This window comes from Benincasa hispida, chromosome 1, assembly GCF_009727055.1.
Source record: "Benincasa hispida cultivar B227 chromosome 1, ASM972705v1, whole genome shotgun sequence".
Classification (NCBI taxonomy): domain Eukaryota; kingdom Viridiplantae; phylum Streptophyta; class Magnoliopsida; order Cucurbitales; family Cucurbitaceae; genus Benincasa; species Benincasa hispida.
Genome location: NC_052349.1, coordinates 61845113 through 61862752, shown reverse-complemented (window position 1 = coordinate 61862752; position 17640 = coordinate 61845113). Strand labels below are relative to the sequence as shown.

The window sequence follows — 17640 nt, the reverse complement described above, 5'->3', positions numbered from 1 at the left end:
AACCTAAAACAGGGACCGAATCTCGTCGGGAGTTAAGCTATTTCCCGACGGACTATAGACCGTCGGGAGATAGCTTCATTCCCGACGATGTCTCGAAGCCGTTGGGAGATAATAACTCCTAGTGGCGTATACTACGCGTCTGGAGTTTAGATGAACTCCAAATACTCCCGATTATTCTCCCGACAAGACCAAACGCGTTGGGATTGGATCTTCTAACGTGTTTTTTCTTATTCTAGATGAATTTTGGCGTCAAAAGATTACTTTTTTCTTGCAGTGAGTTTAATAACTTATAGCTAATTTTAGACATATGAGAAAGATAAATGAAAGAAGTCAAAGTTTAAGAATAAGGTTATGAAAGTTGCCTCATCCAAAACAAATGCAAGAAGAGTATGAACACATACTTAGAGGGACATGGTTGGAGAGTGGCTGAGGAAATGTGTCATCTTGCCCAAAAGGATTGCCCTAGCAAAGGCCAAGGTCGAGGCCAACAAGTTGCCTAACTTGGCCATTCAACCCAAAAGGCTCGCCTCAGGCTAACATACCCTAATCAGTTCCCTTAGTGCAAGCTCGATCCAACGCATTGGAATCCTATCCCAAGGGATCAAGAAAACCCTTAGATTTACCTCACGATATATAGAACATGATAACTCCATATCAGATACGCTCATCTTCTATCCTAAAAGTTTGTTTTGACCCTTGTGTTAAAAGTTTACTTAAGCATTGAAGTGTCTGTAGCAAGCACCACACCATGTACTATTCTAATTTTTTTGCATATGACCTCTTCTCTAAAATATAAATTCTCCATTGGTGACATGTGAAGGTCAAAAGAATTATATTGATCATATTTTGCCAACAATTATAATTCAAAATATATATTACATTTATATTTATTATTTCAATTTTTTGAGATGTGTATTACATTATTTATTACAAATTTTATCATATATTCTCGGTACATATAATTGAAAATACACTTCAAAGACTATTTTGAGTAGTTATCAAATACTTCGAGATTTTTCAAAATGACTTATATTTTAAATTACAGACTTTAAAATATATTTCAAACACGTTGAGTTAAAATGTGAAGTTGGTTCGGCAGGGAGGACGTCTGCGTTTTTAGTATTACACAGTTCCCTTTCCTTGGGTGCACTGCTGTCTCATTCTGCGGGCTTAAAAAAGGATGTTCGTCTGCAGTGGGCACAGTCCCCTTTATTTAAGGCTTCAACTCATACATGTTTACTTTACCCTATATGTCACGGGGCATTAATTTTAATACACCCAAAACCAAGGGTCTTTTTCCTTAAAACCACAAAAATCTAACCACCAAAAAATTCAGCTTTTAATATAAACCTCTCCTTAGATGCTAATTTCAATGATCCTTGTTGATACCGAAATTTGGCTCCTTTTGTAATGTTTGGAAGGAATCGGATAATTGTCTTGCACAATAGAGAAAATCTTGTACTGGTGTGGTGCTCGGCGATCAACACTCTGACGATCAAGTTCGTAATAATTTAGAGAGCTTAACGAAATGAAAAGCTTGTCGTATTTTTAGCGTACTTCAAATGTCTCAAGTCCTCTTGGTTGTATAGAAATATGTTTTGTAATGTTCATTCGCTAATTAACTTTTCGGGTGATTAATCAAATTGTTTGTTGGGCTTTAAAGAACAAAAAGATTAAAACCAAAATTCTAATACAAGTAAAATTGTTGATGACGGATGTGTGGATATATGATTTTCCTTCCCCACGTTCAACATGCAAGGAGATGAAGATGAAGAAGAGACACAAAGATACATGCTTCGGCTGTAAAATGCCTACATCTACGATAATATTGAAGATAGGAAACTACACTTTCTCTTAGATTTAGCTTAAAGATGGAGAATTAGTAACAAATTTTAACCGCTGGATTCAAAATATACACTGCTACTAACCGCTATGAACAGTGGGAATTATTTCACTAGTGGACCCAAATATATGTAAAAATTCAACACTTTAGACATAATCTCCACCTTCATAAGAGCGGTCTTCTCAAGTTCTAGAGTTGTCGTCCATAATTATATTGAGTTAGGTATTATTTTTCTCTCATGGCTGACCATAACTAGAGTCGACGTTATGAGGTCTACAGAGTCAGCCTTTATGGTCTTCATAAACTTCTATGGTTGATCCTACCTTCACAGTGCTTGTTGATCTTATGACAAGAATTGATCTCTTTAGCTTTTATGATTGAGCTTATGGGTCGGTCATTATACTTAGTCAAATAAAACAACTTCTTTTGAAATGAACAATTGAATCACCTCCTTATATGATGGGTCAAATTGACTTTTTAAATATTTAAAAAAGGATCGTAAATTAAAAGAAAAGTTTAATGTCCAAAACTCTACGTTTGAACCATGTTGAAAAATCAATGTGAATCAAATTGTTTTGTACCCTCTGATTGTCAAAAGTACACTGAAAAAAGCCATCTAAAAGGTCAAGAAACATTTTCCATTTATGTTCTTCGAAGACTGTATTTCAGAAAATTATTGGGTTTTTACTGTTTGGATTTTCAATTTTCTTTTCTACATGGGCGATAATACAACATGAGCAACGATTCAAAAAAGAAGGATAAGAAAAAAATCCATTTTATCACTAAGACTCAGTTTGACAACATGAGCAACGATGGAAAATTAAAAACAATGTCATAAACGCTATTTCTATATTTTTTTTTAGGTAGATTTAAAAATTTTGTTTTTGTTTTTTGAATTTGACTAATAAATCAAGTGTTTTTTCAAGAAAGGTTAGAATTATAATTCGAAATTTAGGAGAAAACAAGTATAAATTTCAATAATAAAATTGTTGCTAAAGGGAGCCTATTGTCACGTTGGTATCATCTTTCTTATCATAAAATTTCAACTTCATCACTACAAACTTAGATAAGTGTTGCAATCTTAATCTTAAACTTGAAAAACATATTATCATATGCTTTCAATGAACTATAAACCATATGTATGGTACACATGTGATAAGATTCTAAAGAAAAACAACATAGATGAACTTTTGATAAAATCTGTAAGTTTTGTAACGTTATTCCATACTTAAGTTATACATTAATGAAACATAACTACAATTGAAGGGTTGTCCAAGGCAAAATCTAAAATCCACGAGCTGGCCCAAACCCAAAGGATACTCGAAAAGGGCATAAGGGATTGTGCATCCCAAAGGGGACATATTAGTGCCTCGAGATTTGGATCAACAAGATGAGATGATAAATAATATATACCAATTGAGAAATAAATGAGTCAAGGTCGAATTGTTACCCTATAACCTTGAGTGCCTTCCTAACACCTCTTTTGTCACATGCAACTGTAGGCATGTGTCAAATGATTGACTTATAATAGCCTCGTTCAACCACCTGAAAGGGAAGGATAAATAATCTATTTAAAAAAATCTGACCTTTTTTTTTTGGTGTGTGTGTGCGCGCTTAGTTGAATTAACCACTCCTAATATCAACTTAATCATCGGAGTGTAGTAGACTCAATAGCACATCGGTGCAAGGATTTCTTGCTTATGTCAACTTGGACAAGATCAAGACTAGATCAAACGAAAGCAAATCAGAGGTCAAAATCACAAGGCGCCTACAGCGAAACCTAGCGTGAACAAGATTGAATGCCAACAATTACTTTGTGGAAAATTTTATGTTGTTTGAAATAATAATTAAAAAAAAAAAAAGTTTACATATATTTTCTTTGTTTTGTTTTTAAATAATTAGTGGGTGCTTAGTGAATGGTAACATTTAACAAATTTTGCACAACTCTAAGTAAACAAAAAGGAATAACATTTTCTTTCTTATAGATTCTACTTCCAATTTTTTTTTTATAGATAAATGGGGCTAACAGTAGACCGAAAGGTCATATATTTGATCATCCTTTCGTGTATTTGTTTTTCTTGAATTCAATCATTGCCTGAATAAAGTTGAGTAAACCAAAATTTAAGACGATAATGGATTTCTTATCAACTCAATTATATATATTTAAGGAAAACTACTTTTTCATCCCCAAATTTTGGAGAATATATATATTTAGTCCCTTAAATTTTAAAAATATATTTTTTAGTCTCATATTTATAAGAATAGACCCTTTTGATATCTAAATTTTCAAAATATACGTTTTTAGTCCTCAAGTTTATAAAAATAGGTTTAAAAGGTCTCTCAAATAATTTTATACTATTATTTTAAATAATTATATTACATCTTAAATTAGAAGAATATTTTTTAAAAAATCACATCCTCTCTAGATTTTTTTTTTTATTTTAAATGTCATAATTATTTTTAAAAAATAAAATAAAAATACTTCAAAGACCTTTTAAGCCTATTTTTATAAATTTGGGGACTAAAAATGTATATTTTAAAAACTTATAGACCAAATAGACTTATTTTTATAAACTTTGAAACTAAAAAGGTACATTTTTAAAACACATAGATCAAATACACATATTCTTCAAAATTTGAAGATTAAAACCTCAACTATAAACGGGGACTCGTTTGCTCCAAAATACATGCCTATTTTTTTAAGAATGGTCATTTTTAAATATAGAAAAATAAAATAAAATATTTACAAAATATAGAAAAATTTTAAAACTATCAATGATAGACGATCAGTGTCTATCAGTGATATTGATAGATACTGATAGACTTCTATCGGTGTTTATCGTTGTCTATTAGTGATATTGATAGATACTGATTGAAGTCTATCAGTGTCTATCAGCATCTATCATTGATAGTTCTAAAATTTTACTATATCTTGTAAATATTTTCAGCAGTTTTACTATTTGAGATAATTTCCTTTTTAAGAATCCACGAGATTATAGTGGCCTCTTTTATGTCCGTAGATGGTTGAGAGTATAAAAAGGAAAAGATAAATTCTATAATTTCTCCACTAGTCCTTAGTAATTAAAGAAAGAAAAAAGATTAAAAAGTATCTTTTAAAGAGACAACTAAGTTGTGTCATTATAATACAATATTGAAAATATACTAAATTATACAAAATATCCTAAGGTTTTTTTTAAAAAAAAAGAAAAATATATTTAAACTTTCAAAAAGCTTAAAAAATATTTTTAAATTTTCGAAAAGAGTTTAAAAATATTCTTAGGAGTCTTTTGAATTAAAGTTTTATAGATGCATATAAATAGGATGTCTGAAATATATTATGCAGTTTAAAAATACTTTATGCAATTATAAAGTATAAAATTAATAATAATTAATTTTTGTTTGTTAATTTATTTTTATTACAATGAATCAATTTAGGCCATTAAAATTTATCTAGATTTACTCACTCATCCTTCAGTTTAATATATTTATTATCAATTAATTTTTATATTGCACATTTATATTATCAATTTTCATTAAAAAAAATATTGATAATTAATTTTAAAATCTTTTTTTTATATAATTTTGTTAATGGAAGAGTTAATTAAGTAATTGTTTAATGTCAATTATAAGTCATATATATATATACAAAAGAAGTTGATACAAACTTTGTTTTTAGTTCTAAAAAAAGAACTATGATTATAGATTAAAACTAGAAATATAAGTGAACAAGATTGTTTAATTGAAAAAAAAAAATTAACTTATTTTATTATTAGTTAATTATTTAATATTTCTTAAAGACTAATTAATAATTTTAATAAATAATTTATGATGTTGTTAATATATATTACCAATAAAAAGGGATTTAAGCAAATATAATTATAGTTATTTAAATTTTTTAAATAAAGATTATGGTTTTTTATGTTAATTCATAATAACATAATAAATTATTATAATAGCATTATTATTAATAAATTGATTATATATGTCAACTATAAATTTAATTTAAACATATATTTATAAAAATTAAATATATTAACCGCTATCAACAAAGAAGAAAAATAAATAAAATGGAAAGATAAAATGTAACTAAGAAAGAAAATTGATGAAAATGGAGGAAATTCATCTATTTGGATTAAGGGTGTTCATAGGTTGGGTTGAGTTGGGTTGAAAGACTTTTTAAAAGCTAACCCGGGTTGTAAATTTCTTCAATCTAAATAACCCTTATTAAAAAATGAACCTAACTCAACTCAATCATGAAATATTTGGGTTGGGTTTGTTCGGATTAATCGGGTCATTTATTTAAAATTTTATTTTAAAAAGAAGCAAAACGTAAATATGTAAAAATATAATTTAACTATCTTCATATATTAAATTAAGATTAACAACTCAATTTCAATTAATATAGTGAAAATTTTCTTTCTAGAGTGCAAATAAACTATTTTAAGAGTTGTTGAAAAATAAATTATTCAAAAAGTACTGAAATTAAATAAAATTAAAATCAATATATGTATAAATAATTGTGTTATAAGTAATAAAACAATATTTTATAGTTAATAATAAATTCGGGTTGGTTTGAGTTATATTAGGTAAACCCATGAATCAATCCAACCCATAAAATTTTCATTTATTTGAATCCAACCCAACCCAAATGAGTTGATAACCCAATCTAAACTGCACAGGTTGGGTTGGGTTGATCGGTTTTTTTATGTCATTGGATTTTTTGAACACCCCTAATTTGGATGGTTATGAAAAGTCTCCATGGATGGGAATATGAAATGTTTTGGAATAAGATATTCTCATTCCAAGGTTAAAAACAAAACCTGTACTAAACATGGTGATTGCATATCATTTCTCATTCTCACCTCTTACTCCCGCGAACCATGTGTAGGTTGGGAATCTTAAACTTGAAAATGTTAAGCTCTGAAGTTAGGATGAGAGATTTAAATAGCTTAAGTTTAAGAAAACTTGTTTAAAGTGTAGGTTTTGGATGTCTGAATTTAAGAAATCTGTATTTGGAGTGCATGCTTAGGTGTAGATTTTTAAATCTAGAGTTTTGTGAACTTGGTTAGATTTTATATTAGTTTAAATATGTGATTTTATTTACTTTTATATTATATATATATATATTAATTTTGAAATAGAGATTTCACTAAAATTAAAATTTTATTTAATTGATTTTACTATATTTTGGAATAAAATTTCATAGACTTTTGTCATTTTTAATTAATTTGAAAATGATCAAATTTGTTCTTTTTACCATAATATGCTAATTTCAAACTGAAATAAACTAGAATTTTAATTCAAAATTCAATTATTGAAAAATTATATTTTTTAATCAAATTATATTTGAAGAATAACAAAATCATAAAGTTTGAATTTTAATTTTTATTTGGCCGCTAAGTTGTTTTCAATATTTTAATTCTTTAAGTTTAAAAAATGATTATAAGTTTTTGAGCTAGTTAAATTGACCAATGGAAAAAAAAAATGAAAATGTATCAAATTAAATTTTGACTTTCTATACATATAACCTAAATAAATATACCTGATTACACATTGCAATCTAATGAGCTATTATTTTACCCAAAAATCTAGTCTAATTTATTTTTCAGCTCACCTTATTATCTAACACAAAAATTTGGTCCAATCTATTTTTCAGCTCTTCTTATTATCTAACACGAAAATCTAGTCCAATTTACTTTTCAACTTTCCTTACTATTCAATATATCAGCGATAGAAACTAACAGAAGTTTATCATTGATACTATGTGATTAAAATCTGGTCCAATTTACTTTTCAACTTTCCTTACTATTCAATATATCAGCGATAGAAACTAATAGAAGTTTATCATTGATACTATGTGATTAAAATCTGGTCCAATTTACTTTTCAACTTTCCTTACTATTCAATATATTGGCGATAGAAACTGAGAGAAGTCTATCGTTGATACTATGTGATTAAAGATGTCCATAGGGTGGGGCAGGGTAGGGCTGGGGATACCATTCCCTCTCTCCCATTTCATTCTCTATTTTCGTGAAATTCCCCAAGGGGATCGGGGATAGGGACAGGATTCCACACGGGGAATTCGTAAGGGTTGTGTTCCCAGCAAAAAAAAATTTACCCTTAGATTTTTTTTAAAAATTAATTAAAATCACTAATGTGGGTGAAATTTAATTAAATAATTAACTTTATCACTAAATTGTTTATTATGGTTAGTTTTACACATGACAATTTGAATTTAAAGATTATATATTACTCAAATTTTTCCTTAAAAAAACTAATCAACTTTTTTAGTGAAAAGAAATACATATAAATCAAATTATTCACATATATAATCTAAATTTAAATATTTAATTTAAACACATTCATTATCTTGACCAATAAACAATCAAACTTGAAATTTAAATTTAACTTTTGTATAATTATACTAAATAAATAAATGGAGGTTAATCGGGGCGGGGGCGAAGGTGAAGGCGTTCCCCATTCCCGTTTAGCTCACGGGAATTTTTTCCCCACTCCCTCTCCATTCACTGATTCCCATTCGGGATAGGGCCCGAGGAACTTAGACATCTCTATATGTAGTAGACGCTGATAGAAGTCTATTAGTGTCTATCAGTGTTTTCTTTTGCTATTTCTCTAAATAGTTTGACATTTTTTTCTATCTATGAAAATTTTCTTAATAATAATAACAATAACAATAATAATACCACAAAAAAAAAACATGTAGGAAAGTTTATTTGATATGTAGAACACTATATATTTGAATTTTCTAGAATTAAATAATTGCATATTTGATAAGTGCATGAATAATACAATTTTTACAATATATTGTTTTAGAACAATATAATTGATGTGTATGTACAGTTTCCAATATATTTGTAAATACACAAAAAAAAAAAAAAAACAAACCATGATATATGTGATATATATTTACATTTTTTACTATATTATCATTATATTTGACTTGAGATCGCAATAGATAGATGATCAATTTTCAGTTAGAAAAATAGAAGAAAATAAACAAAAACTCACAAAATGAAGGAAATATTAATTTTAAACAAAGAAGGGGAAGAGAGAGAATCATAAAATATAATATAATAATAATAATAATTAAAAAAACTCTAAAAGAAACAAAATTAGAAGAAAGAGAAAGTGTATTTTAAAAAATATTATTGTAATTAAACTAAGGGTGTGTTAGGAATGAGTTAGAGAAAAAAAAGTTTTTCAAAAATTCATTTTTCTAAACGCTTTAAAAAAAAATCCTTAAAATAAAAATATAAATGTGTTTGGCCACTCTTTTTTAATAGTATTTTTATATACAGATTTGTTTAGTTTACTATATATTAAAAGTGTTTTTTTTATTAATGTTTTTTAAGGTTAGTCAATGGAGACCAAAGATTGGTTGGCAACGGTCGTCGAAATTGGTGGCTAGAAGTTCGCTCGCTGAGTTGCCGAAAGTGGTGGCCGAAGGTGCCACCGGTGGTGATCGAAGTTAGTTGAAGACGATCACCGAAGGTGGTGTTCGAAAGTTGGCACAAAAAAAAAAAACATAGAGGTAACCCATGAGTTTGAATAGTATTTATTATTCAAACTCATGGGAAAAAGTATAGAAAGCCATACCTCCTAACGTTGATAAATTTGTTTTAAAATTAGTTTTTTTTAACTTAAAAAAACATCAAATAAATTGACCACTGTACTAACGTTGATAAATTTGTTTTTTTTTTCTAATTATATACTAATAGTAAAGATATTTTCGAGCTTTTTGAAAATTTAGGAATGTTTTTTATTGAAATTTCATGAGTTTTTTTTTTGAAAGTTTAAAAATATTTTTAAAATTTTTTAAAGTGATGTATATTTTTGACATAAAATATAAAATTCAAAATCAAATTTTTTATAATTTACCCTAAAAAATATTACATACAAGTTGTCTAATCACAATTTAATACGTGATAATTTTTTTTTCTTTTTTACATATATATATATATATATTTGTAAATTCACGTCATGTCATGACGTACGTATATCCGCGCTTCCAAATTCGTGTCATGTCACTATTTTAAAGATACAAAACCAATTAAAAACTTAATGTCACATAGACATACGTGAACGTCACATCAAACTCAATTAATTGTCCTTCATTTTAAAGTTCTTGATTAATTGGTCAAATTTTAAAACTTATAAATTGAATATGTATTTTTCTTTTTCAAATCTTTACAAACAAACGAAAGAAGAGTATTATTATAATAACTGAATTAAAAAACAAACGAACGAGTACCTTTTCTACTTCAACTTTCACAAAACTAACAATTTATTCCAGATCAAGAAAGTTTATTATTGGGTGGATTAAAATTGCAATCTAGGAATAAAGAAAAAAATAAATCAAACAAATATCGGAATATTTTCTAATAATTGTAATTGTGGCGTCATCTAGAATTAGAATAACCTCACAAATATTATGACATTCTATCTCAATGTATTTGTATTTTCATGAAATATTAGATTTTGAGTAATATTTCGCATAACTTCAATATGAAATAATTTAGTCTTTATACTTTAAAAACATTTAACGATTTACTCTTTCTTATCACATATTTATTGAGAATTCTTGAAATTTTTCTTATATATGTGTATCGATAAACTAGATTAAAATCAAATGTGTTCATAAACTACAATCCCAAATTTTATCTAATAAAAAATAACACTAAAATTTGATAAGATTTTTTGTTGTAGAAACTAAATTGCTATAAATTTGAAAGTGTAATAATCAAAGCCCCATTTGGTAATTTGATTTTTTTTTCTTTTGTTTTTGAAAATTAAGCCAATTTTATCATCATTTCTAACAATTATTTGCATAATTTTTAAGTACAATGATTGAATTTTTAGTCAATTTTTTTTAAAAAAAGAATTTTGAAAGTTACTTTTTTTAGTTCTCAAAATTTGGCTTAATTTTTTTAAAAAAATTGATAAAAAGTAGATTAACAAACGAAGAAATATTAAAGTGGAAGTAGTGTCTAGATGCTTAATTTTAAAAAAACAAAAACAAAAAACAAATTGATTATCAACCGGAGTCTAAATTGTTACATTTAGAAGTTTATGGACTAAATTGTAATTTTTTTTTAATCGACTAAATTTTCTTAAGTTAAAATATCATTTTGATCATTATTTTAAATTTTGTTTCATTTTAGTAATATAACTTTAATGGTTCAATTTTAGTTCATATATTTTAAACAAGTCTCAAATTTAATCACTGAACATTAATTTGTATTGAAGTACAAAAATTTAATTTAAAATTTATTAAAAATATAAAGAATAAAATTAGATAATTGAGAATATAAAATTAGAGTTCAAATTTTAAAAAAAGAAAAACATTATTTTAATGTTTCCGTACTAATGTTGAATAGAGAAATGCAGGGGGAGGAGAGAGAAAGAGGAAGTGTTTTGACTTTGAAAAGAAATTAAACCTAAATGGAAGAGAGAGAAACGCGATGGAGTTTAAAAAGCTGACATATCATTTTTTTACCGTGTATCAGAAAAGCAGTAAATTTTCTAAAAAGTAACCAAAACCTGTCGCACTTTACCCCAAAACCCACCTATCCTCCTTAATTAATTAGCTCCCCACCCCCTAAACAAACTAACTAGTCGGTGCCACCGTTGAAATTTACTTTTTTTTTTTTTTTTTTTCCCTTTTATTATTATTAAAAGATATCTCTAGTACTAAAGTAGAACTGTCCTTGCAATTATTTCCGTCAAAATTATTATTATTATCAATTTGAAAAACTCAAATACTTTAGTTGTCTTCTTATAATTTTTGACATCGACCTGCTTCTCCTGGTAATCTTGCAATCTGAATTGGCCGTGAAAACGTTTCTCGCATTTACATGGTGTCGAGTCTACCATATTTTAATGTCCAAGTTAGTACAAAAAATTTATAGTTTAGTTAAGCACACAAAAGTAAGGTTAGAGCTCCTCTTGGAAGATTATTTACTGTTTCCTTTAGCGTTGTCAAATATAACTATTTATAATGAAATCCCTTTAACATTTACTAATGGTTACGTATAACCCTGATAATGATAGGATAGTTTGTGATACTTGAGAATGTAGGACATTAGACCAAGCATGCCATGATTATTTGTCGATTGATATATATGTACCGAATTGGTTGTTTGGCCAAGAATCCGAGATTCAGACTTTTTTCTTTTAGGACACTTGTTTTTCCATTATCTCAATTTTTATTGGGATTGAGCTTGCCCATGGACTTTGAACCTTATCTAGAGTAATCCTCGACAAGTATGTTAATATCTTTCAATAAAAGTCTACAAATAAGTCAACAGTGTTAGTCTCATCATAATTCAGTGAAAAAAAATATTAATTATCATCTATAGGTTGGTCTTACAATCATCCACTTCCTTATGGCCCAATATTAACCATAAAATAATGTATAATGTGAGTCGCGTTTGAAGTGTACTCTAGGCAATACTTTTTAATGGTTAGATAATGCAACTTTAAAACTTACATACTCACTAGTAATTAATCTTAAATATGGATTTAAATGGGTCATATTACAAGTTTAATCCATAAATTCCAAAATTTATGTCAAAATTCTTAAACTCTAAAAAGTGTTTAATAATTTGTTGAATTTTAAACTAAAAAATTATAACAGATAAACAATATATTAGACACAAAATTTTAAATTTAATGGCACGTTATTTAGTAAGAATTGTTTGAGTCAAATAAAACTTATAATTCAGAACAAACAAAAATGAATAGATAACTTTTAATCCAATGAGTCACAGTCGCAACTGTAATTAGATTACATTTGATCATTTTACTTAGAATTATGGGTCAAATGATAACAATATTAATGAATTTGATAGATTTTTGCGATTCTCATCTTATAACAATACAAGGATAATTGCTTTTTGATTATTAATTTAAAAGTGGGTTTCGGTACGTAAAACTTAATCAGAAGGAGCAAATATTTTCAGATTATAATTGATTTATTAGGTATAAAAAGTTGGGGTAAACATTGCCTAGGATGCAACAATGTAAAATCACCCGTCACGTTAATCCAGTATCGTAGAGTAAAAAGTAACTTCTCGTTCCTTCATTCATAGGGATCCGAGTTTCTTCCCTTCTTCAAAAAGTTCAATTTCCATCATTGCCCTCAAGTCCTTCCAATTCCCCCAAATCCCTCTCTTCCTCATAAAACAAACACTCTGTTATACTTCCACACTGAAATTTTCTTAGCCAAGCTCTCTTACACGCCATCACCATGGAGGAGAATTACAGAGACCACCACCGCCACCGCCGCCGTGACTCCCCGGCTCCAATGAATAAGGTCCAAGTTTTTTACTATATCTCCAGAAATGGCCGTCTGGAACAACCCCATTTCCTCGAAATCCCTCTCTTCCCCAGCCACCCTCTTCGTCTCAAAGGTATGATTTTACTACTATTTCAGACGACATGTCGTTTTGGGTCTCATCTTATACACTGTGACGACAGATGTTTTGGATCGGCTCGCTGTTCTCAGAGGCAACGCCATGCCCTTCCTCTATTCTTGGTCCTGTAAAAGGTAAAAAAACAAAGACCCTTCTCTATTATGCAACGACATGTCGTCCAGTGAGTCTCGGGGTTTTTGTTTTTGTTTTTGTTTTTTTTTTTTTATATTCTTTTAAAAAATTTGATTATAGGAACTATAAAAGTGGATATGTATGGAACGACTTGTCGGAAAATGACGTGGTATATCCTGCTGAAGGTTCTGAATACGTTCTGAAGGCCTCTCAACTTGTCGATGTTCATGCCTGCTCTGGTGATTTTCTTCTTTCTTTATATCTTTATAGAATATTTTTTTTTAATGATTTTAGAGTTTAAATGAAATATTTCAATATTAATATTAAAATGAGATGAAGCACAAAACCATATAGGACTGCCATCAAAGTTCAAAATGTCTATGGAGATACCAATAAAATGTCATTTAGAAAAATTATGGAGACAAAAAATTCAAAATATAAAAGTTAGATTAGTAACTAATTATCTTATTATTTTTAACTAACTTAACATGTCTATTATTTATATTATATTTAGATGGTCACGTACAAACATCAGAATTTTAGATATATTTAGTTTTTTAAGACAAATTTTATTTTATCCGATTAAATTACGATTTTGATTGTTATAATTTAAATTTATTTAATAAATATTACTTTAGTCCAGTACTTTTAGCTCAAATTTATTTTGATTCTTATACTTTTAAAATGTTTATTTAGGACACTACACTTTAAATTTTGGTTTATATATGTCCTTGCACTTCAAAATGTTCATTTTGGTCATTGCACTTTCAACTTTGGGTTATATTTGTCTTTAACTGTTCAAAAGTGACCATTTGGATCCCTTAAGAATGAAATAAAAAGGAAAATGAAAAGACTAAAATGGTCATTTGTGAAAGTACAAAGACCTAAATAAATCAAAGTTGAAAGTACAATGACCAAAATAAACATTTTGAAGTGTAGGGACATATATAAACCAAAATTTAAAGTGTGATGAGCAAAATAAACATTTTAAAAGTATAAGAACTAAAATAAATTTTGAAATGTTTATTTTTGTCCTTAACTGATCAAAAGTGACCATTTAGATCCTTTAGAAATGGAATAAAAAGGGAAATGAAGAGACTAAAATGGTCAATTGTGAAAGTACAAAAACCTAAATAAACATTTCGAGAACATAGAGACAAAAATGAAATAATGTTTAATGTTTAGGAACCAAAAATAAACATTTTGAAAGTATATAAATCAAAATAGTATTTAAATCTTATATTTACATTAACAATATTTTATCGCTCAATGTTCACGTTTCATGAATTTTTTTACTATATATATATAATGAAAATATCAATCGAATCTTTATGTCAATATCAAATCTATGGTAAAATCGACATGTAAAAAATTTACCATAGATGTTCAAGTACTACAACCATTTTTTGGCACTCAAAATGTCTTTTTCTTAGTTAGTCTAAAACTCTATGCCAACCTGAACTTAATTTAATACTTAATATAATTATTATTCCATTTCGAACTAATCATATCCTCATCTAGACTAGACACTCTCAAGTACTTAAAAGAAAGAGACTAACTTGACAATAAATAAGACTAAAACGAACCTATGTTCAAATCATAGAAGCATTCTATTTTCAATTGTTGTTTTCTTTCTGTTTGAGTTCCAAATCATAGGATCTAAATGGGTAATTTGACTAATTTTTAAGATTCAAATATAGATTTTACTTCTGGAACAATTTTTTATTTTTTATTTTTTATTTTTATTTTTTTTATTTTTATTTCAACTTTTGAAATTGTCTATTGAGTTTTTGAATTTTCAAATTTTATAGTCAATAGGTTCTTGAACTTTAAACAATGTTTAAGGCCTTTGAATTTTTAATTTTTTTAGAAAGTTGAGGATTTTATTTGACATATAATTTAAACTCAAATATAACATATCAATTAATTTTTAAAATTTTATAATATATCAATGATTTATTAGACAAAAAGTTGAAAGTATATAGCTCTATTTGACACTTTAAAAAATTCAAAAATTAAATAGCCACAAACTTAAAAATTTATATACTAAATTTCTAATATAATATTTCTTACAAGTATAGACAAGGTTAAAATATCAATTTATTTATTATTCTTATCTTAAAGGTTTTTGAAACTTGTTCTATTTTTGTTGATGTACTTAAATTTTCTTTAAATGTTTAAATTAATCTTTATCATTAACTTAGGGGTTTTATAAAGGAATAATAATTATTCTCTTATCACAATTTTTTTTGGCTAAGAATTTAAAAATCATATTCACATTGAATTCAAATAATCGTTATTATTTTGTAAAACTAGATTAAAAATTAACTTCAAAATACATAAATTTAAACATTTAAAAGTATTTTTTTTTAAAAGAATGTAATTAGAAATTTAGAATAATATTTTAACCTATCAATAAAAACATTGTCTCGAGAATACTTACAAAATAGTTTATATTTAAATTTTCAGAAAAATTGCAGCAAATACACATCAGCAACACCACCAGGCAACCGGTTCAAGAACCGAATCTCCCAACTAAAGCTCGGAAACAGCAACTCGCTCCGAGTCCACTCAAAGAACTCGCCAACCACCCAGATTCCGACTTAGAATACGACGAAGTCGAAGACTATGAATACGACGACGGAGAGAAGCACATTTATTCAACCACCACCCCTCAATCCCGCTGCTCTCGCGGCGTCTCCACCGAAGAACCCCCCGGGCCAACTCGCTCCACAACTCACACTCCCGCCGAGTCAACTCGCTTCGACTCGGCTCGCCTCTCCACTTCGAAACGGTTCGCCTTGGACAACGAAGACGAACTAGGAACCGAGTCGGCGCCGAGTCGGAATTCGGTCCTGCTGCAGTTCATAGCGTGTGGCGGCTCAGTGGGTTCGAAGGCGAAAACCGGGCCGGGTTTGGGAGAACCGGCGAGAAGAACGGAGAAGGGGCTTGCGAAAGAGGTTGTGTGTAAAATGGCCGGAAAAATGATCGGAGAAGAGGAGATGATAAAGTATATGTCGGAGAATCCGAGGTTCGGGAAGTTGCAGACGGAGGAGAAGGAGTATTTCAGTGGCTCCATTGTGGAGTCCATTAGAGAAGATCGACATGTCGTCCAGCCTGTGCTCAAGAAGTCTAACTCCTATAATGAAGAAAAGTAAGTACAATATTTCATTTTTTAAATATAATAAAAGTCCTAATAAAGGAAAAAAAATTTATTATTATTTTTTTAATAATTAAGGCTCCATCGAGTAAGAATTTTAGATTTTAATTTTTTAAAATGAAACTTATTTTCTTACCTTATAATGGTTTGCATCATATTTATGGGGAAAAAAAATTAAATCCATTGTTAAATTCTAAAAAAAAAAAATTTAAAAACGAATTCTTTTTAGTTTTCAGAACTTGACTTGAATTTAAAAACACTATTGGAAGGTAGATAACATGACATAGATAGCAATAGATGAAAATAGTGCTTGTGAGTTTAATTTTTAAAAACCAAATAGTTATCAAACTAGACATTGATTTTTGGAAATTAGGCTTATAAAAACTACTTTTACTTATAAGTTTCTTTTTTCGATATTTATCTTTTAGTGGTGATTATCAACTTAGAAATTAATTTTCTACGAGTTTTCTAGATATAAAAAAAAAATTATTATAAGTCATATTATATAAGTTGATTATTTGTCAAATGTAACATTGATATTATGGCATTTTATAATTAGGAGCAAAAGAGGAGAAATGGAAGAAAAAAGAGATGGAGATGAAGAGAATGAGAATAATGGTGGGATCAAAGGAAGGTGCCTTCCTCTCATGATATTAACCTCAGCCTCATCAAAGCAACCCAAGAAGCCTTGAAACTCACTTCCATCCCATTGCTAGCTTTGTCCAAGTTCCTTCATATTACTCCAAAAAAAAAGTATATGTTAAAATATAGTTGCATCTACTCTTAACTTTGGCAAACACTTTCTGTTTTTTCTTCCAAATTTGATGGACAAATACATCTTTTAGGAAAAGAATTTCAAGACTTTACTCTTTAAATATATAAATTATAATATACAAAGAACATATACATACTTATATATTTTTATTCACATGTTGGATTGAATTGGATTGGTCAAACTTTAACATTGGGTTAGGCTTGAATAATTTGGATAAAGACAAGCCTTTGGGCCTGTGACCCAATGATGAGGTCGATAGTGATACATTATGAGAGCATATAGTTTAAGATTTGCA

General features: G+C 28.2%; 1 protein-coding gene across 1 annotated transcript; it reads left to right on the top strand.

The window, feature by feature from the left end:
- Window positions 1-13003: 13003 nt before the first annotated feature.
- Window positions 13004-17360, top strand: LOC120092843 (protein UPSTREAM OF FLC). The gene is made up of 5 exons (XM_039051074.1): window positions 13004-13275; window positions 13343-13412; window positions 13531-13649; window positions 15880-16564; window positions 17130-17360. The coding sequence occupies exons 1-5, from the start codon at window positions 13113-13115 to the stop codon at window positions 17260-17262; spliced, it is 1170 nt and encodes a 389-aa protein (XP_038907002.1). The 5' UTR covers window positions 13004-13112; the 3' UTR covers window positions 17263-17360.
- The last annotated feature ends 280 nt before the right edge of the window (window positions 17361-17640 follow it).